The 24,554-nt window shown below is 39.9% G+C and overlaps 2 protein-coding genes and 1 long non-coding RNA gene across 7 annotated transcripts; 2 read left to right on the forward strand and 1 right to left on the reverse strand.

Annotated features, from left to right (window-relative positions):
- Positions 1-1,363: 1,363 nt before the first annotated feature.
- On the forward strand, positions 1,364-11,314 carry LOC131336156 (CDK5RAP1-like protein). Its single transcript, XM_058371880.1, has 3 exons — positions 1,364-1,791; positions 8,827-9,884; positions 10,637-11,314. Exons 1-3 carry the CDS (start codon positions 1,445-1,447, stop codon positions 11,143-11,145), a joined length of 1,914 nt encoding a protein of 637 aa, XP_058227863.1. The 5' UTR covers positions 1,364-1,444; the 3' UTR covers positions 11,146-11,314.
- A 1,901-nt stretch (positions 11,315-13,215) lies between these two features.
- On the reverse strand, positions 13,216-24,151 carry LOC131336157 (uncharacterized). Of its 5 annotated transcripts, none has more exons than XM_058371882.1 (4): positions 24,043-24,151; positions 20,722-21,007; positions 19,139-19,260; positions 13,216-13,675 (listed from the first exon to the last, which is right to left on the reverse strand). In XM_058371882.1, the coding sequence occupies exons 2-4, from the start codon at positions 20,984-20,986 to the stop codon at positions 13,508-13,510; spliced, it is 555 nt and encodes a 184-aa protein (XP_058227865.1). In that variant the 5' UTR covers positions 20,987-21,007; positions 24,043-24,151; the 3' UTR covers positions 13,216-13,507. The 5 variants fall into 5 exon arrangements, with proteins under 5 accessions (XP_058227865.1, XP_058227867.1, XP_058227864.1 ...); XM_058371884.1 differs by lacking the exon at positions 24,043-24,151 and adding an exon at positions 22,250-22,326; XM_058371881.1 differs by lacking the exon at positions 24,043-24,151 and adding an exon at positions 21,614-21,749.
- On the forward strand, positions 20,870-24,139 carry LOC131336159 (uncharacterized). Its single transcript, XR_009202754.1, has 2 exons — positions 20,870-20,998; positions 21,604-24,139. It is a non-coding gene; the product is annotated as an uncharacterized LOC131336159 (long non-coding RNA).
- Positions 24,152-24,554: the final 403 nt, after the last annotated feature.

Consider the following 24,554-nt stretch of genomic DNA (forward strand, 5'->3'; position numbering starts at 1 on the left):
CCAGTTTCAGAGGTGATGGGCAAAGAGGAACTGAGGGGTTGAAAGAGAGGAGGTGGTGGTGGTGCTCCGCCCATTGTTCTTTGGGGGAGACTGGTGGAGATCTCGAGGGGTGAGGTTTTTAAGTACGAAAGAAGTGGTCGAGGTGGAGGAGCCGCCGTGGATCTGAGAATCAATTTCACGTCGGGTTCACCAAATTGTGGGGCTCCGTTTTGAGTGGTTCGTCCTTTTTGAATGGTGGTTCAGAGTTAGCTCCTGTCTCCTTTACTCAGTCCTGCAAAAAGAAGCACGACTAAGAGACCACACCGGAGGTTCTCCGGGATGGCCCTCCGGTGCAAGAGTCAGTTTTCTTGCAAGGAAAAGTTAGAGATTGGGAGCTAGGGTTTGGTTTGAGCGTACCTCTTCCAAGAAGGCATAATGGGATATTTATAGGAAACCCTTCACTTGGTCTCCAAGATTGCACCAACGCCTGACACGCGTCGGCTGATATCACTGTTGCATCACGTTTAGGGTTTTGCAACCGTTTTCAAGATGAGCTGGCACCTTCATGTGCCACCATCATTGTCCTCATAACCGTTCGGATGACGTCACAATCATCATCATAGCCATGGTTACTGTTCTGATGCGGGTGAGCTGGATCGTCGGCCAAGCCATGCTCGGCATCGAGCATGTTGTGGGACCTTCGGCAGCTATCCAAACGAACGTTTCCTCCACCCCGAGCAGGTATAGGGAATGGAGTATTAAAGGAGGTGTAATTTAGAGGAAACCTCGGCGACAGGGACCTTCGGCTACGGTTGCTGATCCGAACGTCCAAAGAGAGATGTCTTGGAGTTGAAAGTAATGCTAAATCACGCTTGGAATGACCGAGCCATTTTGCTCGGCCTGCTACAAAAGGCAGTGATTGAAGAAGAAGATAGAGGGGTGGAGGGAGTTGGAGAGAGGGAGGAGGGTGGAAGGGAGAGAGAACGTTTCTCTTCCCGTATCGTTTTTCCCCTTTTCGTAGAGCGTTTGATGAAAGAAAACACTATATCAACTAAGACAACGGTCTAGATTTATGCCAAAAAAGAACATAAATTTAGAACGTTGATTTATCGATTACTAGATTTAAAAGCAGTTCTGTTTTATTATATAGATGATCTATAATATATATTTTTTATTTATCTATCTTCATCACTCATTACTAAAGAAAATCTCTCTCAAAACCCAACAGAACATAACAGAAAATAATGGGGCCGCGCAAACCTATCAGGGCATTGAAGAATCTATCTTGAGAAATGAGACCCGACCCGACCCCCAAACGTTGGAAAACGGGTGCGGGTAGCCGGGTTCTACCTTATCCCCGGCCCCAACTCAGATCGACCCCTTCGCTTCGCTGCCCCATCTTCCCTTCCCTTCCCTTCCCTTACGCAACACAACCCAACCTCCCCGCTCTCTCTCTCTCTCTTCAATGGCGCCTAATCTCTCTTCTCTATCGTCACTAGGAATCAAACTACCCATACGAACCTCATTCAGTCCCATCCGACTCTCCCATTATCACCATCAACGTCACCATAACAGACAACCCAAGCCAATCAGCTCTTGTCGTCGCTACCACCCCACATCACGGCTGCCGGTGCCGAAGAGGAGGACTACGACGATTTCGTTATTACCATCATCTCTCTGCTTCTCCAGAAGCTTCTCTCAATCCTCCTCAATCACCAGCAACAACGCGGCTGAAATCCCTACCCTCCACCACTTCATTATCAATGCCCAAGCCTCTCTCACTTCTTCTCCTTCTTCCCAAACCCTATCCGAGTAAGTCCTCACTTTTCCACCCATCTCGTTTACTACGCTAATGATTCAAAATGAACATTTCGAATTGGTGCAAATGCTATTTCTTCATTTTCTCTCACGAAATGCTGAAATCAAATGCTACATGTAGGACCCACTATGGGATATATACGGATAAAAGAGGTTGCCAATGTTACCTATAGCAAGATGCCAGTAATGAGAGAGAGAGAGAGAGAGAGAGAGAGAGAGAGAGAGAGAGAGAGAGAGAGAGAGAGAGATTCATGCTATTTTTCTAACAACCACCACCCTATGCTTCACCACTTGGAGAAAATGTTAGTGTTTTTTTTTGTGCTAAGTTATCAATTTAGTTTTGCTTCATGTAATGTGCATCCGTGCTTTTTCCATGGGATGTGAAACCCCTAGACTCGTTGCTCTACGGGTGCTTACAAGGAGGAATTGATGGGGTTATCTCACAAACATGGAGGCATACATTCTGCATATCTAGCAGTTAACATGTTGAATTTGATGGGGCTAGCTATCCTCATATTCCAATACCTAGTGCTGTCCTTGGCTGAAAAATTGGAGGTGGTTTATATCAGGGATAAGACTTATGGTTGCAGACTCCGCACAAACTAGCATAGAGAGTGAGTACTGACGAAGGGGCCATAAATTCGTTAGTTTTGTTATATTCAATTCAGAAAATTAAAGTGGTTTTGCTCTCCCTAAACTGTGCTATGTGTGGGGATTTTGTGCTGTGGAATGGGGACTTATACAAACATGATCTTTCTGGTAGAGTGTAATGGTTTAGGACATCATTGGTTAACGGGGAATTCTCCGGGTCTCTTAAAGCATGTTGGGTGTGTCGTATGATGGAGACAAAGTTTTAGAGTTTATAAGTATCTCACTCAATTGGGGATTACTGTATCCTTAAGAGTGTGAGTTTAGTTAGACTCCTTTTGCTTCCTATCTTAGATGTAGAAGGAAATAAAAGGTAACCAAGGTTAGAGAAGAACAATATGAATGAGTGAGTTTGGTCGAGGAAAAGGATAGTTTACCAAAGCTCCCTTTCACCACCCCTTCTCCCTCACTCCCCTGTGGCTGTGAATGTTGTAGGTCGTATATATTTGATCACCTAACCAGTACTTTCTCTGCTTTTATACCTCCACTTCATAACAAACAACCTGTGAAGGAAAACATCATGAAAATTTATGAACTTACTGTTTACACCCGTTTTTGGCACCCAGTCCTGGGCAAGCGCCGGAAGGCCATTTGATTAAATTGGGCTACAAGATAAAGCTTTGTTGGGTTAAAATTAATGGGTCAAGGTCATGATTAGTTGGGCCCGGTTAATTTTAATCTAATTTGGTGTTGGGCTTGAAATTATGGGCTATGGGCTATAATTACCCGAACACTAGATGAACCCATAATTTACAAAGTGAGAATTTGTGAGGTAAAGCCCAATTAGTTCGTATCACGAGAATTAGGCCTTTTATATGTAAATTGAATAAAAGGCCCATTATCTTGTTGGTTGAAAAGTGATTTGATGGAATCCTACGGAAAAAGTGGAACAAGTCAGGAGGCAGAATACACATGGCCATTTGACAAAATCAAATGGCCCATCCGCCCATGTCTCCTCAACTCCCATGAAAAAGGGCATTATGCTTGGTAACTTCTGGTAACTACCCATGATCCCATGAAGTGGAGGTTACAAGGACACTTGGCGCAACAAGAGAGAGGCGGGAAATCCATCCCATGCAAAACCATGGAGCACCTCAGCCTATAAATATGAGAACTCAAGAAGAAAAAATGGTTCAACACCTCAAAGCCCAGCGCTTAAACCAAAGTCTTCCAAGCGAAGCACCTATTCTACTTTTCCTGTACCCAACTCAATTACTTCATCAAGTAGTTCGAGATTTTACTTTTCCTTGTACCCAACTTTATTATTCCGACATAATAAAGTTCGTCTTTATTTTACGATGTTCTCTACTTTTTCTCACATGGTTGGGAAATTCTAAGTCCACTTCGTTGTGGCAAACCACGAACCTCTTTGTGGCCTCACCCTTTGGGTCACACGCAATTACATTACATACGAAGTCAGATTAAAGGCGCTCACGCTTTCATATGTTGGATGCCGACAAGTCCTGGCACACCCGCGCTCATACCGTACACGCCATTGATTTTTCGCTCACGCCTACGCGGCAGAAAAGTGGGAAACACTTTCCCTATGTGATCTCTGGTTTAGTCAAAGCTTCTTTTATTGTGCAGGCTTTTTACACTCAAATTTCACCTCAACCCTTTGGTCTTGTCACTTGTGGTTGTTATGATAGATGCTTTCAGAATGTCTTAGAACTACATCATGATCATCACTCCTTTCTGTCTAGAAAATGATCATCCAATTATCTATGTGGTGTTATTCTTTTTTTCTTTTGGCAGCTAGTGATATTATTTGGCTTCTATGAACTTTATTGTTTGGCCTCTTAACACATAAGAAGTGGAGTCTTCTTTGTCAGTTGTTATAAAAGGTCGTATTTTTCTGCTGGATCTGACAAACCATAGATTTTATGCCATCTTTCAAGCCGACTGCCACAATATTATCTAGAGATTGTAGCTTTGTACTGCGCACTAGGAATCAGACTACCCATACGAACCTCATTCAGTCTCATCCAACTCTCCCATCATCATCATCACCGTAACAGACAACGGAAGCCAAGCTCTTGCCGTTGCTACCACCCCAAATCATGGTGCCCATGCCCAAGAGTAGGAGTACGGCAATTTCGTTGTTACCATCATCTCTCAACTTCTCCATAAGCGTCTCTCTATCCTCCTCAATCTTCACCATCTTCACCAGCAACGCCGCTGAAATCCGTACCCTCCACCACTTCATTATCAATGCCCAAGCCTCTCTCACTTCTTCTTCACACACCCTATCCGAGTAAGGCCTCACTTTTCCACCCCATCTAGTTTACTATGCTAATGATTCAAAATAAATTTTTTGAATTATTGCTTATTTGGATTAAAAAAATGGTGCAAATTCTATTTCTTCATTTTCTCTCACAAAATGCCGAAATCAAATGTTACATGTAGGGCCCACTATGAGATGAGATATATTCAGATAAAAGAGGTTGCCAATGTCTCACACACAGACACACACACACACAGATTCAAGCTATTTTTCTAGCAACAACAACCCTTATATTTCACCATTTGGAGAAAATGTTAATCTTCAGTTTTTTTTTTTTGTGTGCGCGCGCGCGCTAAATTATCAATTTAGTTGTGCATCCATCCTTTTTCATGGGATATGAAACCCCTAGACTTCATGCTCAAGAAGTTCTACAAGGAGGAATTGATGGGGTTATGTCACAATGTGAAGAAATAAGTTTTCCATATCTTGGTTAATATGTTGAAATTGATGGTGCTAGCTATCCTCATTCCAATACCTAGTGCCGTCCTTGGCTGAAAAATTGGAACTGAGTTTATTTCGGGGATATGACTTATGGTTGTGGGATACAGCAGAAACTAGCATGGATAGTGAGTACTGGCGAAGGGGCCATGTATTCGTTAGTTTTTTTATATTCAATTTAGCAAATAAAAATGGTTTTGCTCTCCCTAAACTGTGCTATGTGTGGGGTTTTTGTGCTCTGGAATAGAAACTTAGACAAACATGACATTTCTGGTAGAGAATAATGGTTTAGGACGTCATTGGTTAATGGGGAATGCTCACAGAGACAAAGTTTTTGAGTTTAATTCTCTCACTCAATTGGATTTGGGGGTTACTATATCGTTAAGAGTATGAATTTTTTTAGACTCCATTTGCTTCCTATCTTAAGTAGAAGGAAATAAAAGTTAAACCAAGGTTAGAGAAGAACAAAATGAATGAGTGAGTTTGGTCGAGGAAAGGATGGTTCACACGACTCACACCTTTAGCCACCCCCTTCTCCCTTGCTCCCCGGTGGCAGTGAATGTGGGGTTGGAGTTGGATGATACATCTGTGGATTCTTTGCTAATCAATCCCAATTTTTCAACCACATCTTTTGATATGGTAGTCTTGTGTGGCTAGAGAGGGATATGTTGTAGGTCATAGATATTTGATCCCTTAAATAGTACTTTATCTGCTATTATACCCCCACTTCATAACAAACAACCTGTGAAGGAAAACATCATGAAAGTTTATTGACTTACTCCATCCGGTCTCAGGTTTAGTCAAAGCTTCTTTTAATGTGCAGGCTTTTTAGTTTTTACACCCAAATTTCCCCTCAACCCTTTGGTCTTGTCACTTGTGGTTATTAAGATAGATGCTTTCAGATGTATGTCTTAGAACTACATGATGATCATCACTCCTTTCTGTTCACAAAATGATCATTCAAATATCTGTGTTGTTATTCTTATATTCTTTTGGCAGGTAGTGATTTTATTTGGCTTCCATGAACTTTATTGTTTGTCCTCTAATGGTGTACTAGAATTGGAGTCTTCTTTCTCAGTTTTTATAGAACGTTGTATTTTTCTGCTGAATGACAAACCATAAAATTTATGCCCCCTCTCAGGCAGACTGCAACAATATTATCAAGAGATCTTAGCTTTGTACTGCAAAATTTCTCTTATTGTTTTTAGTACTATGCTTAAAATATTTGTATTTATTTTACCGGCTTCAACATTTTACTTGAGGTCAATGTTCTAAGTTCTAACTGTTGTTTGGAAACTTTTCCGGCAAAGTTTTCTTATGTGCACTCTATCATGTTAAAGAAGTTTGCACATAGCATGAAGATCACCTTCCCTCCCTATATCAGCTTCTGAAACTCTTACTAGGGCCCGCAGATAACATGAAACTTATGAGTGCCAAATGAGTGCCAATGACATAGAGATCACCTTGTTTATCATAAAGATATCTGGATATAGTGAAGTTTTGGAGGTTCCAAAGATTGCAGAGATAATTAAATGGGAAAATCCTATGTGTACCGACCATTTTTGGACCGAAACCGTACCGACGGCCGCGCGCGGCCGTCTCCGGCCACCGGACGGCCGATCCGAGCCGTCCAAAAATTTTAAAAAAAAAAACCGAGGGGCCCAACGCGGGAATCAACGTCATCCGATGTGTGTAGGGTGCTTGATCTAAACACCCTATTTTTCGTGTATATATGTATACACGAAAAATAGGGTGTTTAGATCAAGCACCCTACACACATCGGATGACGTTGATTCCCGCGTTGGGCCCCTCGGTTTTTTTTTTTAAAATTTTTGGACGGCTCGGATCGGCCGTCCGGTGGCCGGAGACGGCCGCGCGCGGCCGTCGGTACGGTTTCGGTCCAAAATGGTCGGTGTATATAGCAGTACTCAATTAAATGTTATTTCCTACTCTTCGATTTTTTGTTCATCTAATGTTTGTTACTCCGTATGTTATAAATCTTGAGTAAAGTTTTTTTTTTTTTGGTGAGTTTATGTTTTTGAATTATGTGGCAAATATATGACAAGGTGTGGGCTACCACGCAACCAGCGTAGAGAGGGTAAAGGGCCATTTTTTAGATGTGCTTGCTTAATGTAATATGTAACGATTTATGCGTATTACTATTTCCACTCTTTTGTGTGTGGGGTTATTGATGTTGTGGAATAGGAACTTGTAGATTAATGGAGTTTCTGGAAAAGGTTAATGGTTTAGTTCATCCTTGAAGGGGAGGCTCAGGATCTCGATGGCATGGGTGTGCGGTAGGGCTGTTACAAACCCGACCGGACCGAAAAAGACCAAAAAAACCGACCAATCGGTTCGGTCTTCGGTCGGTCCAAGGGAGTTTTTTTCCGGTTTAGGGTGGACCGAACCGAACCTAGGTCGGTTTGGTCTCGGTTTTCTGAAAATCTATACCGACCGAACCGAACCGACCGAGGACCGAACCGACCGAACCATATATATTATATATATTTATATAAATTGTTTTAATCTTCTGGCTCTTATTGTTTTGAATTGTTAACTTCAAACAAAATTTTGAATGGTTAACTTTTGGCTCTTACTTATTTTTTTTGAAATTTCATTGCTTGATTTATTTACGTTTTTGCAAAATTTTCCAATCAATGCTCTCTCTGTTCTAAATTACTTTAACTCCTCCAAGTTATATACACTAGTGTAGAAAATATTTCCAATCGATTGAAAAAAAAAAAAAAAGGTGGAAGAGTACTTGTGAAAGTTGTAATTGTTTGAGCATACTTGTTGTATATTATTTTTTTTTCAATTGGTGTTTGAAAAAAAAAAAAAAGTACAAATTACAATGGCCCAAATGTGAAAAAAATGGCCCAAACATGGGTGATTGACTTAAGGTTGAAAATTGCCCAAATATGGGTGAGAAACATGTGAAAGTCGGGATCGGTCTCCGGATTATATACCCCGAACCCGATCGGGGTGCGGCAAATCCACCCCGAACCGACCGAATAACACCCCTAGTGTGCGGTAACATGGTTTAGGAGGTTTTTTTTTCTCACTCATTTGTAGATTCCTTGCCTTTTTTATTGAAACCGGACTAACGAGGGGGGGATATATAATCCCACAGTTTGAGTTATTCAGCCAGACTCATAGTGAGCAGATAGCCATATCAGCTAACCTAAGGTGTTGTACATCTCATGATTTATGGAGAGATTTGTCCAACAGATAGATATAATAGCTTGACCAATGGTTGCGGACTGACGTCGGTAGTGCAATCTTATGATTTGTAATCTAATTGCATGTTTAATCCAGCCAATCTAACATCCTTGGGATTGTAGATCATTTTACAATCCATGTGCTTCCTATCTTAAAGGCGGAGTGGACAAGGTATTGGCTACAAACCAAAACCCTCTTTCTTGTTGTTATAGAAGATTATTTCTCTATTGGACAAGACAAGACATAAATGCTATAAACTTCTCATGCACATTGCCTGATATCGTCATAAATCTTGAATGGCTGGAACTTGGTTGACTTTAATGACTTGACTGTGTTCTTATAATTGTGGTTTGGAAACTTTGCTGGCATCAATGCTGTTAAGAAGTTTAGCATGTTGTAGTAGTTAGGATTCATGCTTTGGATGTTTAATTTGCTTTCAGCCTGGTACCTGCTTCTGAAACTCTTCCTATGGGCCGCATATATCACGAAACTTATGGATGTCAAATGAATGTCAATGACATGGAAATTGTCTTATCTATTATGAAGAAAGCCGGATACAGTGAAGTTGTGGAGGTTCCGGAGAGTGCAGAGATAATTTTTATAAACACTTGCGCAATCAGGGATAATGCAGAACAGAAAGTATGGCAGAGGCTTAATTATTTTTGGTTTCTAAAGAGGCATTGGAAGAGCAATGTCGCTATCGGGAGGTCACAGTCTGTTCATCCTCCAAAAGTTGTTGTGTTGGGGTGCATGGCTGAAAGGTTAAAGGATAAGATATTAGATGCAGATAAAATGGTTGATGTGGTATGTGGTCCTGATGCTTACAGAGACTTGCCACGACTTTTAGAAGAGGTAGACTATGGTCAAAAGGGGATCAATACTCTTCTATCACTTGAAGAAACTTATGCTGATATCAGTCCCGTGCGTATCTCAAAAAATTCAGTTGGTGCTTTTGTTTCCGTAATGAGGGGGTGTAATAACATGTGTTCCTTTTGCATCGTTCCTTTCACCAGAGGCAGAGAACGGTCACGTCCTGTAGAATCAATCGTGAGAGAGGTGGCAGAGCTTTGGAAAGAAGGTGTGAAAGACGTGACACTTCTGGGTCAAAACGTAAACAGTTATAATGATGCTTCAGGTGCGGAGGAAGAGGTTGAATCAGGATCGGATTGGAAGTTCAGTGAAGGGTTTTCCAGTACGTGCAAGGTGAAAAAAATGGGTCAACGATTTGCTGATCTTTTGGATCACCTTGCAGTACAGTTTCCGGAGATGCGGTTCAGATACACATCTCCACACCCTAAAGATTTCCCCGATGAATTACTGTATGTAATGCGAGACAGATATAATATCTGCAAAAGTATCCATTTGCCTGCACAAACAGGGAGCACCACTGTACTTGAAAGAATGCGCAGGGGTTATTCTCGAGAGGCATATTTAGATCTTGTGCAAAAGATCCGGAGAATTATCCCTGATGTCGGGTTAAGCAGTGACTTCATATGTGGTAAGAGGTTATTATATTGCTTTCATTACACTTGACATAATGTGGAGGAAATCGCACCGATTTCTATGATATCTCATGGAAGGATATATGCTCTATTTCTTTTAAAAAATTGATATTCTCGCACTTCGAATTTTACTTACCCAGTTTTACCTTTTCCTGTTTGGGTTTTCAGTTTTTGGTATTTTATTTTAGAAGGAAAAAGGGTTTGGAAAACTAAGTTTTGCATTTCATTATGAACCGTAGTATTTATGAAGTCAGAAGCTATTTAGCATAGTTCCTGAAAGGATTGTGCAGGACTTTTTTTCCCCCCTAAATTTATCAAAAACGATTCTGAAAAGACATTTTTTGAAAGTATATCATCTTCGCTTCGTATGAACAAAGTAAAGAGTTTTTTGAAGATTCCGAACAGACCAGTATTGTATCTTTTCAGTATATTCTTCTTCTCTGTTCATTAAATGTGAAAAGGTTCAAGAGATCCAGATGGCCCATTGTTATTTCGTTATCGTATAGCTTGCACATTCCATAGCTCATATATTATCAGATAGCAAACCATCCAGACTTGGATACTCCTGTATCGTTTCATTGTTGTGGAGTCGAAGTAACTTTGATTTTGATATATACATCCACCATTTGCTTATCAGCTGGTAATCAAGGAATTGAACAACATATAATGTATGATTGAGCAAATTGACAAATATCAAGTTTGTATCTTGTCCATACGTCTTACCCTGTATTTGGTGTCATTTCTGCAGGCTTCTGTGGCGAGACGGAAGAGGAACACAAATACACTGTTAGCCTTGTGAAGGCCGTAGGCTATGACATGGCATACATGTTTGCATATAGCATGAGGGAGAAAACCCATGCCCATAGGAACTACGTTGATGATGTTCCTGATGCCGTCAAGCAGAGGAGACTTACAGAACTCATCGCTGCTTTCCGCGAGAGCACAGGTCCATGTTTTGACATCCAAATTGGTACTACACAACTTGTGCTAGTTGAAGGACCGAATAAGAGAGCCCCAGACACAGAGCTCATTGGCAAGAGCGACAGAGGCCATAGGGTATCTTTTGCTAATTTGCCAGTCCCAGATAGGGATTGTTATGATGGGAAGAGGAATCCAAGGGTTGGAGATTTTGTGGAAGTTCGGATATCAAAATCGTCAAGAGCATCATTGTTTGGAGAAGCCCTTGCGATAACTAAGTTAAGCTCATTTTACAACAGTGTGCGTGATGAAGATGTCGCCTATGCAAACAGAACTTGAGTTTCTTTTAATGGTTGTTTATTAATTTTTGATCTTCTGTTATGACTATAGATGGTTTGTATTTTTTGGCAGTAGTGGTCCATCTTGACTGCATATTCCTACAGAGCTGCATTGATGGGGGTTGTCGCTTCATCTGATAAAACCTACCAATTCCTATTTTTCTTCGATATTTCCTTTCCTGTTCTTTCTCTTTCAAGCCCCCAAAAGCTTTCGTTTTCGGCACTCGGCACCGCATGTCCTGTTCAAAGTGCCCGCGAGTTATTAATTTCTCTCGCAAATTTCAGTTCCCCTGTTTCTTTAAGCGATTCCTTGACCCATTTGCATGGCTGTTTCTGGATTGGCATAGGGTAGTAGTGTGATCATTGCTATAGTCGAGAGTGCTGTTGCTACCGCCATTCTCACAGGGCATTTCTCTTTGATCTGTCTCTTTTTTTTCTTCCGTACAACCGTGATCTCTCATTTCTTTCTTTTTTGAACAAGTATACTACTAGTAGTACAAAACTAGTGTTTGTCTGCAACCTTCAGATAACAGCCCAGACTAGAGAAATTAAAGGACCTGATTATACATATAACCAATATGCAGGTAAGGGGATTATCAATCCCAAGTTTGAGCACGAAAAGTAGTTTTCATGTGAATAGAAGAGAAGTGCTACGTACCAGCTAAAGTTGCCCTTTGATCGTGATTAGGAATTATACTACTACAAAATTGTCGTTGGCTACTACCTCTTTCTTTTTTTCTTTTTTCTTTTTTTTTAAAATTTTTTATAGTTATCTGGTACTATCTCTTTGGAGGCAGGATTCTCATATACCTAGTGCTACTCGTATACTGTGATTCTTATTTTTATTTACTACTAGTATTTTGGAAAGACAATATAACACTAGATGACAGAGTTCAGAATTAATTGTTACAAACCTAGAAAAAATCACGCTATGAATGACTAAAAACCATGCCAAACTATGTCTGGTGGTGTTACTTGTGAATGAAAGTGATTCCAGAAAAAATCATACGCTATCTGGGTTTAATTTGTGTTACTGATTCTTGTGGCGAAACAGCCCTGAAGGGGTGAGGTTGGGGTTGCCGTTTTATGGCCAAAACGCTCTCGCCTAATGGCGTAACTAACCCTTCTATGCGAGCAGGCACACCAGACCCGCATCAGGCGGATCCATGAAAGACTGGGAAAAGAACAACCATTCGATGGGGATGCTCTCAATGAAAAAGAGGAATATTGTGGGATGACATTATATAACCAAAAGTAATTATTCTTTCGGTGCTGATATAACAAAAAGTAACTATTCTTTTTACTTTCATGATGTTTTTTTCTTTTCACTAATGATTTCATCCCTCCATTATATTGTCAATGTTGTACAATTCTTCAGGAATTAAATTATCCCAAAAATCTTGCCCATTATCTTCTTCATCAATGAATTCTTGGTTTTCTTAGACTGTAAGTTGATGACTTTGGTACTTTGTCACTATTTTTTTTATACTATTTTGTATGAAAAATAAATGGACCTTCTTGAATATAATCTCTGGACCTAATCTTTTGATTTGAGTCTTTACTTAATCTTTTGATTTGAGTCTTTACTTAGACAGCATTGATGAAACCCTCTTAGATAACATTTGGAACATGCGTGGAGATAATCACAAATTTTTAGACAGCCTAAATAGTTTAAACATTTATTTTAATCAACAAAATAGGAAAAGCAGACTAGATGAATTCTTTTCCCTGGTTCTGTGGGTAGAGTTTTCTTAAACCCATCCCTAGTCAACGGTAGTTTATATATAGATATACCCATGATTGGAACAGCGCACTCACGACCCCGGAAAAACCAAAATAATCCAAGGTAAAAGACAGTCTCGGCCACCATAATGGTTCTAGCATTGATTCGTTTAAAATACCAAGACACGCCAGGAAGCGTCGTATTGTCGAAGCCAGCTCTATAATGCTGTGTTCTCATAAAGGTTAGCGGAAGTATATTTATGGAGAAGTTATTCATTTGGTTCCCCCTTCCATTTTCGTTTCTCATCACAACTCCCTTGGATGTGAACATGGCATAAAGAAACTACACTAGCGAAAGCCAAATCTGGGCCTCAATACATTTCCAGGTTGCACAAGGGTTATGCCGAGACTGCACTAGCTAAAGCCAAAACTAGGCCTCAATACATTTCCAGGTTGCACAAGGGCGTCAATTTAAATGAGAAAACAAGAATGTATAACCCAGCGGCTGGATTTCACTCTACGGGATCAAAAGGAACAACATTTCAGAAAAACAATAATCAAGGTTCACACGTCCAACTTCTACGCGGCCAAGAAGTTGTAAGCAGCACCACCATATGCTCTCAAAGATTCCAGTTAGGCGATCAAGCCATGACCTTTTCCTTCTTCTCTTCCTCAAGGCGTTGCAGCTCTGCCAGTTTTTCAGCCCATGCTCTGTCCCTTGCCACTGCAGCCATCTTACGCTCCACCCTTTTAATAACTTTTTTCCTATTTGCTTCCTGCAACTGTGCTTTCCGTTTCTTCGCTTCTGCCTGTGCAAGTTTACAGTTCAAAGGAAAAGCATTACATTAGATGGATACAAACAGATTCCAAGGGCAAGACATTTAGCAAATTAAAATTGAGAGTGCGTAGTTTTTCTAATCAATTATTTCATAATTATAAGTTTCAGTCTTAGCATTTATGTTCTGTGACTTCTGTCACAAAGACTTGCCATGGTAAGGAAGAAGGGGGGAACAGGCACAACGCTGGTTTTAAGAATGAGTGATTGCCCTCCCCCGATCCTTACTTCCCAACCTGAGAGCTACCAAAACAACTGGAAATGGTTTTAAGAAAGTAGGCATACAATGTACAAAATGTTGGGAACGTTCTACATCTTTAATTCACATTGTGATAATGGGGTCAAAAGAAACAAATACCTCTTAGACAAGGGGAGCATTAGCAAACTAAAGCCTCCACATTTAATAATTTGTTTCATGAGTCTGTCATCAAGAGGCCACCAGCAAAATGAAGTACTTCAATTCGAAACTTCTTCAAAACTAGGCTCCATTATTTTTGCAGCGCTGACCAAATTAACACCAATGACCACACCTTTGTTACCAGTAAATGCTAATACTACTAGCGAACTGCATTTTGGTACTTGTCTTCAGAAATACGGTACACTTGTGTCCAAAACGATACATATAGGGATCCCCAATGTTTGTTGAAAAATCAACCTATTATTAAAGTAAAAAGGGAGATTGGAATTTTTTTGATATAAAATGTACGAGATTCGGACACTGTGCTCCTAGAAATGTGTTTTGAATGGATAATTTCAAACATAATAGTAATTTGACTAACTGTTTCTCCTTGGAAGAATAAGTCCTACTTTTGTTATCGATAGAAGCCAATCCCTAGCGTATCACAATCTAGGCATGTGGTGTACCATGGTCCCGTTCCTCATACCGATATGAACCATGTTCCAAGTAGTAGACAATCAAACTTTTACAGAAGCAATCTGTTCAACGATACAGAACCTACCAAGGGGCAAAAAAACTTTATCGAGAAGGCCACCAAAAACAACTAGGAGTAATTGCTACTAGATGTGCTGAAGCATTTTCAAAGCAAGTTTGCCATTTCTCACCATCTCAAAACTATTCGTAAAAAACTTGGTCTAGTCTACAAAGACCCCTGAATAGTCTTGTCTTAGGTGGAAACTTCAACTTCTCAGAGACATTTCTTTTACAATTCCACAAACAAGGCTAACAAGTACAAACTATTGCACATATTGAGTTTTGTAAGACATTATATAGATCTGGTGGTATAAAGAAAACAAACAGGGAGCAAAATCATAATTGTTTGTTTAGATATCAAAGTATTGCTAAATGTAAAAGGATTCTGTTTTCTGTACGTGCATAAACATTAAACAGCACAACCTAAATTGACGCTCCTACAGTTAACTACATCGGTCTATCAGTTCAAATTCTCGAGGACAAAACTTAATCAAACGGTGTATAATTAGCAATTCAATTAGTTCCTTTCAGTAACTCTTTTGATAGTATTCCAAAAAAAAAAAAAAACTCTTTTGACAGTATGAGTATTAAGTATTCTTTTGCCACAGACGAAAGAAAGACCCCATTAGATAGTCTAGTAATTTATAGGCTAGAAAGTACCATATCACACAGGAAAAGTAATATCATATGAAAAATACTATACTTAAACATCAAATATCATTCTAAGGTTCGTCTATTGACCACAGAATTCACAACATATATGTTATACTAGCTTGAAGTAAATAGTGAACTCAACAACCATACAAAGTTGTCACATAGACGCAATATATTGTGAAGTGATCCTATATCTCGAAGCTCAAATACCACCTCTAACGACCCGAAACAGTGAGTCAAAGGTATAAATTCGGCTTTCTTCATTAAGTTACACCTTCTTCAAGCCTTGTATCAAATTATAAGCAGCTAGGGTAGAATTCTCATTGTTCTTAACTTCAGCACATCATAATATTAATACCTGAAAGAATTTCTCTACTTCTGTCAGCCATTATTGATCCCGAATAGGATTTATACGTCCAGCAAGGTTAGTGGTTTTAGTTTTTGAAAATTCTTAACGTGTATTTCATCCACAACTGGTTAACAGGTGTTGGACATCAGGCAGGTTAGCTCCTGGCAGATGAATCATTGAGAGGTTTAAATCAACGGATGCCGCAAGGTGCAGCGGTGGTACTGGTTGTGCAAGTGGAGGTGGTTGTGCTTCTTGGTTTTAGAAGAGAGTGGTAATTCCCTCCATTGCCTTCTCGAGTCACTCGAGCTTTTCATTAGCAATTGCTCGTTGTTTAAACTATGGAGATGTGACTGGATTATTTTTACACACTAGGACGAAATTACTAAAAAAGCATGAAATACACAAGCTACCTTTCACATACACAGAAAGTGATTTGCACAACACAACACCCAATACCCACATTATTTATACACGCTAGTCTTGGGCACGTGCTATGCACATGCTTCGTCATTACCTACAAATCTCAATTGATGTAATCTGGAAATTAAGCATGCACAAACGTTTGACGCCTCAAACAACAAAGAGAGTTTCTAAAATGTTCTATCCAAAATTAAGCAATATAATACCCTTCTGGGAAACTTGTTTTGTATGTGTGTTGCAAATCAGTCGCTTTGAATTGAACTTTCATGATAGCCGCATATAGTTGATGCCCACTGTGGTAACTTTATATCCAACTTAAAGCCAATTGGCAATGAGTGGAGAGGTCCCTCATGTTATTGTGCGATCACCCTTTCCACTCCCAAGCAATGTGGGACTATATTTCCTCAACACGCACTATGTGCCCATCAATCTAAGTTCTTGTTATCGAGAAGGAAGGTAATCAAATTTTACAAGTAGAATTACCATTTACGAAAAGAAGTGGAATTCACAAATTACATAGCTCAAACTAAACATAAATCATTTTCCCTCCACATCGAGATTCACCAGGGCTTTTAAAAAGCAATCAACTTCTTTTTCTTTCATTATTCCAATCGATAGCTTTGGGCTTTTCTTTATTGGCTATGTCGATCAATACTAGATCATTACTTCTGTATTAATACTCGTACAAGCATCGAATGGTCTTTAATAGTAAAATCGAGTAATATCTCGAGTTTAGAGAGGATCCGGTTATTGTGTACGTCTCTGCCGGAATATTCGAGCCTGGGTCACTTGGTTTATGATGAATCTAATGCAGAAGGTGAAGGCTAAGAATATATAGAGGCCGCTGGCCCTCTGTGATAGCGTTTGTTCTTATATTCGACGTGCTGCAAGCAATGGCTGTTGCAGTTTGGGCGGCCAATAATCTGAGCCGAAGGGATTGTGGTGTAAGATATACGCACAAATAGGAGCCGCAAACATTGAAAACTCTCGTCAGCGGCGGTGTGTAGTGGTATTGAGACGGTGGCAGAGAATAGGCACAGTCAAAAGAGATGAGGTGGTTGGCGAAGATGGTTTCCTCTGTAAAACATGGGTTTTGAAGCTTTAGGGTGTTTGAGCAAATAAACTAAGAGGGTAAATTTGTCTTTTGAGGTATGCGCAGGAGATGCAATCCAACTCCCACATTTATTATAGATAGTAGATTAATGCCAAGCTCAAAAGGCAGAGCTATATACACATCTTTACTAGAATTACATTAATAACTACCCACATAGATACATGACTAGACATGAACGTTGGCATCTGCTCCTTAGTACAGATCCAATTGGGGTCCCTCTTTAGGAATCAGGATCCTCATCATCATCAGTACCTCCTACCTTTGATGTTGTTACCTCATCCTCCAAACCTCTAGAAATTATTATCTGCCATACTGGTGATGAACATACTTCTATAACTACACAATCACAAAGTTAACAACCATGGTCAACAAGCAGGGCCCCTTTTTGTTAGGGGGGCGACCAGCACATCACAACACTCCCCGGGAAGAACTCATAAGTTCAAATGCAAATTGGAAAAGCCCCGCTCTTTTGGCATGATGTAGAGGCTCTAACACTCATGACGTAGATTTCAGAGGTTGGCATGCAGATCACCAAAGTTCACCTTTCGGGGGTCTAATGGTTTAAAGGCCATGAGAATACATATGTGCGCATGAGAGGACAAAATAAGAATGGTCGGCACTGAGCACAATATCCACAAGGCAGCCGACCCAAGCAGTGGACCATCAGACCAGACCAGCTGATGTATTTGTCGACCATACCCACTGGGAGAACGTGCACGAAAATGATTATAACGTGTCAAAATCAGCCATTCAGAGGCGAGATGGAAGCAGAACTAACACTTGAGTGTTAACCAAAATTACACTCCACCAAAGCTTCACAGAGGCTGGGGATCGAAAAACTTTATACAGTACAGAACATACATAGACATAAGACATATCAACAACTCGGCAGAGAACCCAACCTACTTGGGCAATTCGCTCCAGAAGCTAACTTATATTTTTGGCCAAACACCACTGGCCAGAGTGTCCTTGACTGGTTGGTGTGTTGCGCAGGTGACAGGGTTCAAGGTTTGGAACTCCTTAGCAATAAAGCGTTCTCCAAATAACACGTGGCGGAACAGAAATTTTTTCCGCCACAGCATGCATGGAGTCTCTCTCTAACGAGTCATAATATCTTCATGGACACTCACAAGCAAATCTCCAGGATAAGCAAGCAAGGAGCGTGTGAAGAAAAAACTACCAAACAAAAGAGGAATAGTAAATTTTGTGCTTGAAGTGAGGTATATGAATAGCCTTAAAATAAAACATTGCAGAGCCTTAGAACATCGCTATATGACTTCTTCAAAAATTAACACCAAAAATTTAGTTCGGTATCTAACATGATAATCTGAAGGATGGATTTGTGGCATGCTCCAAGAGACCTTTCAAACATTCTTTAATGAATTCAAAGAGGTAACAACGAAAGAAAAAAACTTAAAAAAACAGAAAACAAGAAAAGTAAAAAAAAAAAAAACAAATAGTTAGGCATGTGAAGGTTGCTTTGAAGGCTGAGGTGGTGTTTTAACGTTCCACTTGCAGACATAAATCCACATCAAACCATCAAATTGTCCGAAATTATCTATTTCAAGGTTTTGCTGAATATCCTCTTAGGACGTTATAGGTAGATTTATAGGTAGATGAATCCCAAAAGGGTGAGATTTCAACTAAAAGAACAATACAAATTTGTAGTGTCATCATTCCCTGTATATTCCGTTCTGCTCTAGTCCACTCTGACCAAGCCAGCAAATATTCCAAGGGAGGTGAGAACATAATTCACCCATTTAATTTTTAGTAGGAAGACCAACTAATCAAAAAACGATTGAATTGAGTGACTATATGCCAATATTTTCCTCATCTGATCTTTATAGGACTCTAGGAGCAAAAAAGAAAAGGGAATAAATAAAGCAAGAGCGTTGGGCTAAAAAATGGCCACGAAATACATACACACTCAAATAATAAGAATAATACAAAGGGGCTGAAGGACTCTTACCAATATAAATGCCCTCCTTTGTCTCATTCTTTTTTTCTCATTCCGTCGCTTGACACTGCCCTCGTTGGGTTGGTTGGGAAGTATGGGCTCACCAGGCACGCATTTAACCCATGCATATGGACCTGCATTTCCATGGTAAGATCAACAGCACTAGATTTCAAAACTGCCATTGCATTCTCAATATTCCAACAACAAAGTCCAATGGAGTATTTAGGTATTATATGTTAGAAAGGAAAGCATCAGAGATAAGAATAAGAATGACATTTCGTTTTCAACATTTGCGTTCTTTTTTTTTTGGTAAATAATTTCATGAACACCAAAAGAGAACAACCTCAACGGGGCATACCCCTGAACCAACAAATAACAAAGCAGGCCAAGCCTACCCTAAACAGATGCTAAGCCAAATCCAGAAAACGGACAAATGGCCATCCATTTAATGATAGCCTAGCTGGGAACAAAATGCGCTTAATCCACACCACATTATACCAGGATACTACAGGCATATGGTTTCTGAGGGCCTGCCAAGCTGACTTCAAGGAATAGTCCCCAGTGGCAGTCAAAGACCAAACAACTGAATCATTTTGAGCACAATTGGGCACCAAGGAACTGGGAATAGACTCCATTATTTCCCTGATAACAGCATTCCTTCTTCTTGCCCAAACCCAAGAATTATCGCTGATCACTGACTCTACCTTGAAAACTTCTAGACAAGTTAGAATCCATTCTAGCACCAAACCAAGCTTGAAGGGGGCCTAGATGATGCCAGTTATCCAGCCAAAAAAAAGGTGTCCTTTCCATTACCAATTATATGTTTAATCAAGGGCTGAATAATACTCCTGAAGCCAAAAAAAAATTCGCACAGTCCAATAGGTAAGAATTGGAACCTTCAAATACCACAGACAGTGATCCTTAATCACATATTCATGTATCCATTTTAACCACAGAGTGTCAGCTTTCTTTGCTATGGCCCAAAGATGGTTAGACATAGCAGCCTTGTTCCAATCTCTCAACCCTCTGAAACCCAGCCCACCCTCTTCCTTTGGGACACAAACAAAGCTCCAACCAACATTAGCACCTGTAACCTTAAGCTCAGGCCCTGAGTCACTGACCAGAAAAAAGACCTCAAAACCTTTTCAATACCTTTAGTGACTTTTTGGGGAAGGATAAGAATTGAACTCCAATAAACTTGAATGCTAATCAAAACAAATTTGCTCATTAAACATTTGAATTTCATGAGCAATCTCGCTGTTTCTTAGAAAACACAACCAATGAAATCTGTTTCTCACCAATTCCCACTATTTTCGTTGAGAAACAAAACAGGATGTATCAAAAAGTTCCCTTCTCCCCATTTCTCACCTCATTTGCAACCCAAACATGGGATAGAAATCTTTTTCCCATTTTTAACCAAATCACTCATACCGAACACGTAGAGATCATCAAATAAAAATCAACCGTAATTAATCATAACAAAAACCCTAATTCTGTACAAGCCACAATCAACTTTGCATTCATTCCTACAGAGATCATTCAACAAAATAATAGCCTGGTAAACATAAGTATCAAGAAGGTTAAGATAGACGAACCAGGGGGTCTCAAGCTGGCCCTTTTCCTGCGAGGTTTATCACTTGGTCTTCTCTTAGGGAATCGATTGTCTGTTAAGCTGTGGAAAGCACTCGATACCAGCATCTGTCGAGTACCCCGGTGCAGTGGGCAGCCGCCGCCGAAGAACGAAGACCCAGAAGCAGCAGCTGGAGTCCTTGCAAGAGAGAAAGAAGAACCGGTGCAGTGGGCTGATAGTAGTGTCCGTGAAACAGGCCGAAGGATCGATCTTAGGGCGCCGAAACCCATGTTTTTCTCTCAGTTCCACAGCTACAAATGCAATTGAACAATTCACAAGACAAATGAAAAATCGGAATTTGTTTCGTACTTGTTCTGCTTGGGAAAAAACAATTCACATACGAACTCATCCAACCAAAAAATAAACGATTCACAGACAAAACTGGAAATCGAAGCGTCCCCCCCCACACACCCCCCCACCCCGCGCCCCCCCCCCCCCCCCCCCCCCCCCCCCCCCCAATCAATCATCACAGTAAGCAAAACACTAGACAGGAATAACAGAACTGAAATTGGAATAAAACACCTAAATAGAATTGAGAAGGAAATCTCTCCCTCTCCTTTCAGGAGAAAAAAAAAAAGAAACTGAGGGAGAGGGGACTCTCTCTCACGTTTGGATGATCAAAATGGTGAGAGAAGGAGGGGGAGGGTGAGAATCAGGAATCCCTTACAACCCCCATTTCGTTTCTCACCAATATTGGCGAGATTCCGTGAGAAAGTGACCTTCTTCCGATCTTACCCCCATGCCACGCCGGACCACCACTTCATTCTCGTTGTGACCCATTTTAGGGTTCAGGTTTGGGTTTTGGTTACTCGCTCCAGAAAATTCTGAATTTGTGAGAGAGAGACAGAGAGAGATACCTGATGTTGAGAATGGGTGAGGGCTTCAAAACCAGGACTGGTTCTGTGGAGGGAGACGACGACTGAAATCACGTTAGGGCTGGAATAAAAGGAAGGGTATATTGGTAAAAGTACATATGGCAGTCTGTTTTCTTTTATTTTCTCACCTATATTTTGTTCATCCAAATGAAATGGTCAGAAACTACACTTCTTTCTTATCTCACAAATAAGAGAGGGATTTTGTTAATGTGTGCCCTTAAGACACATGATAATGTTCATTCACTGAGATTAATTAAAATCTACTATTATAGAAAGTAGTGAAAGTTGTTGAAATATTGTACGCTCCTTTCTTCTCTTTTCTCACTAATTTCGTTTATCTCTTGCAAGGAACAAAAGCAATAAGACGTTTCATATGCTAAAATTTAAGGTGATTACACCATTTACGGAATAGCAACGATGGGGCAAAATTTGACATTTTCAAGACACCCTTGCATAGACTCCTCGGAAAAAAAATACATTCACCGCACAAACAAGTTTCAGACGCAATACCCTACTTTTCAGATGCGATCTAGCCCTAATCTGTTCAATGTATTCAAGCCCAAAAATCTACACTCCTAATTTTTGCTCCAAACATAGGAAGAAGTGAGATTTAAAAACCTGTTAATGCCTGGTAATGGATGGAAAACACCGGTGAAATGAAGAAACTCCTCCAGATCAAGAAAGAGCAAACTGGTAGAAGGATTTTTTTTGTGCACGTAGCTAGCCAAAATACCTAAAATGTCATTCTAACTACTCTCTTGTACATACTCCCCTTCAAAACAACGATGCTTCATTTCAATTTGATTTAGGCTCTGCCCACAATTATCTCGTCTCGTGTTAGGTGCAAATTTTTTAGCCCGATTGTCGATTCTAAATTTGTATTCTTATTTTGTATTTCAGAGTTATTTTGTGTAGAATCTAATTTACGTTCTGACAGAAACAATTCTCAAAACATGAATAAAGAATCACAATCTGAATTTTGAATTTTCATTCTGAAATTTTAAATTTTGAGATAACTATTTTATTCCTTACCCTTTAAAAAAATTATTATTACATAAACATTTTTACATATGATACGTTCACCCTAAAACTCTTGGAATGCAGTGATTGTTTGACGTGATTTTGACAGAATCGTGGCTAGAATATCAGACTCCTCTAAGTATGTAGGGGGTGCGTGCGTGTGTGCTCTCAAATATGGCTGTTTTCAGTGGACAGGATGTTATCCGACGATGCATTAGTTTAGGCTTTGTAATAAATTTAGTTGTAGCCTGATGTGTTTTGGGGTCGGTCGGTTAGTTTTGGCGGTGGTGTTTTTTGTGGTGTTGTTGCTTTCGTTTTTTTTTTTTTTAACTCCCTCTGTCCCTAAATATGTGTTCGGCATGCAAATTTAGGCTTTACAAAAGATGCATGTTTTTCATTAAAAAATCTAATTTTTTTTCACAATCTAATAGAATTCATTGCTATCTATTAATTTTTTTTAAAAAAATTAATTTTTTAATGAAACAAATGCATCTTTTTAAAGGCCTAGGTTTGCGTGCTAGATACTTATTTAGGGACGGAAGGAGTACTTGTTTTTGTTAGGTTCTAGTTTCGGGTCGCACACACATATCCTAAACACTCAACACTATGTTCCATTCATTAGGCTCTCGTTGGCCTTCGCTGGTTGTCGGCGTCCCTAGACTTCATGTTGGCCTTTATCTTCTGGCGATAGCATAGATGATGTGACTTTCGTGTTTTGCGGATCAATACACTGTGTGTTCTGCTCCTTAGGCTCTACTTTGGTCTTCGCTCGTTGCTTGTGTGTCTTCTTTATTGTAAGAGCGACAACACAGTTGTACCTTTCTCTCTTTTATTATTAATGCATTTCTTGCTCTTCCTCCAAAAAAACAAAAAAATATGCCTCTCACAATTTCCTTGTACTTTTGCTGACTAGTATGCTCTCAACACTAGAATTTCTCGCCTATCAAAAAAAAAAAAACTAGGGTCATCCTAAGGAAGAATTCTAAGTGCTCTGGCCTATCCTGAGTGACTCCTTAACAACTAGGCCCCGTTTGGATGCATCATATAGAAGGGGGATTATTTTTCACTCATCTGTAAGAACTTGGCCCCACACTTTGCCCCCGTTTGGGAGCCATAAACTGCAGGGGTTTTCCAGAACACCGTTCTTGGCAAAGACCGGAGAAAGGGGTATCGGCGGTCTTATCTTCGGCTGGGGTTTGAGGTCCCCATAAGTTATCCCCCCTAATCCCCCTCGAAAATGGACGATTTCACCCCTCCTAATCCCCCTTCTCCCAACCCCCAATACCCCAGCCCAAATTCAAAACCCTGGTTTTTTTTTACTATGAACAGAGACAATGAAACAAGAAGAAGAGAATGAACAAAAACAGATCGGAGAGAGGGAGGGATCGAACCAGGCCAACGAGACCGTGGCGTTCACCAGGGATCGTAGAAACGAAGTGTGTCGCAGTTTTTCTTCTTTCTTCTTCTACTGTTCTCTCTCTCTGTCTTAAAAGAACGAATGGGACACAGGTTCGATAAGAACAAGGACAATAACATGAAAATTATTAGGTGCATGTGTGCCCCCGAGTGTTATCATGCACCCCCACTCATAATCAATTAAAAATGTAAATTAAATAAGGGTATAACACCCCCTCCATAAAACAGAATTTTTAAAAAATATATATCTATAATAATACTAAAATCGTTAATTTGTTAGTAGAAATAAATATTACGGCTTAAATTGTGAAAGAATAATTAAATTTGCAATTACATATAAAACATAATACATAATTAATTTAGGAACTGCATAAGGGCAAAATGGTCATTTGACAGCTTTTTACATCATTCACTCTTCCTTATACCCCTATTAATCTTTCATCCAAAGTATTATTTAATCCCCTTCTCTAATACTTCATCCAAACAA

The sequence above is a fragment of the Rhododendron vialii genome, chromosome 8a, assembly GCF_030253575.1.
Source record: "Rhododendron vialii isolate Sample 1 chromosome 8a, ASM3025357v1".
Taxonomy (NCBI): Eukaryota; Viridiplantae; Streptophyta; class Magnoliopsida; order Ericales; family Ericaceae; genus Rhododendron; species Rhododendron vialii.

Bases quoted from the DNA above. Each gene is read 5' to 3' on its own strand.
- LOC131336156 (XM_058371880.1), top strand. From the start codon at position 1,445: ATGGCGCCTAATCTCTCTTCTCTATCGTCACTAGGAATCAAACTACCC. The intron at 1,792-8,826 runs GTAAGTCCTCAC...ATTTGCTTTCAG, and splicing joins TCTTCCCAAACCCTATCCGA to CCTGGTACCTGCTTCTGAAA. The intron at 9,885-10,636 runs GTAAGAGGTTAT...TCATTTCTGCAG, and splicing joins AAGCAGTGACTTCATATGTG to GCTTCTGTGGCGAGACGGAA.
- LOC131336157 (XM_058371882.1), bottom strand. From the start codon at position 20,986: ATGGGTTTCGGCGCCCTAAGATCGATCCTTCGGCCTGTTTCACGGACA. The intron at 19,261-20,721 runs GTTCGTCTATCT...ATGGAAATGCAG, and splicing joins GGCCAGCTTGAGACCCCCTG to GTCCATATGCATGGGTTAAA. The intron at 13,676-19,138 runs GTAAGAGTCCTT...AAACTTGCACAG, and splicing joins AAAGGAGGGCATTTATATTG to GCAGAAGCGAAGAAACGGAA.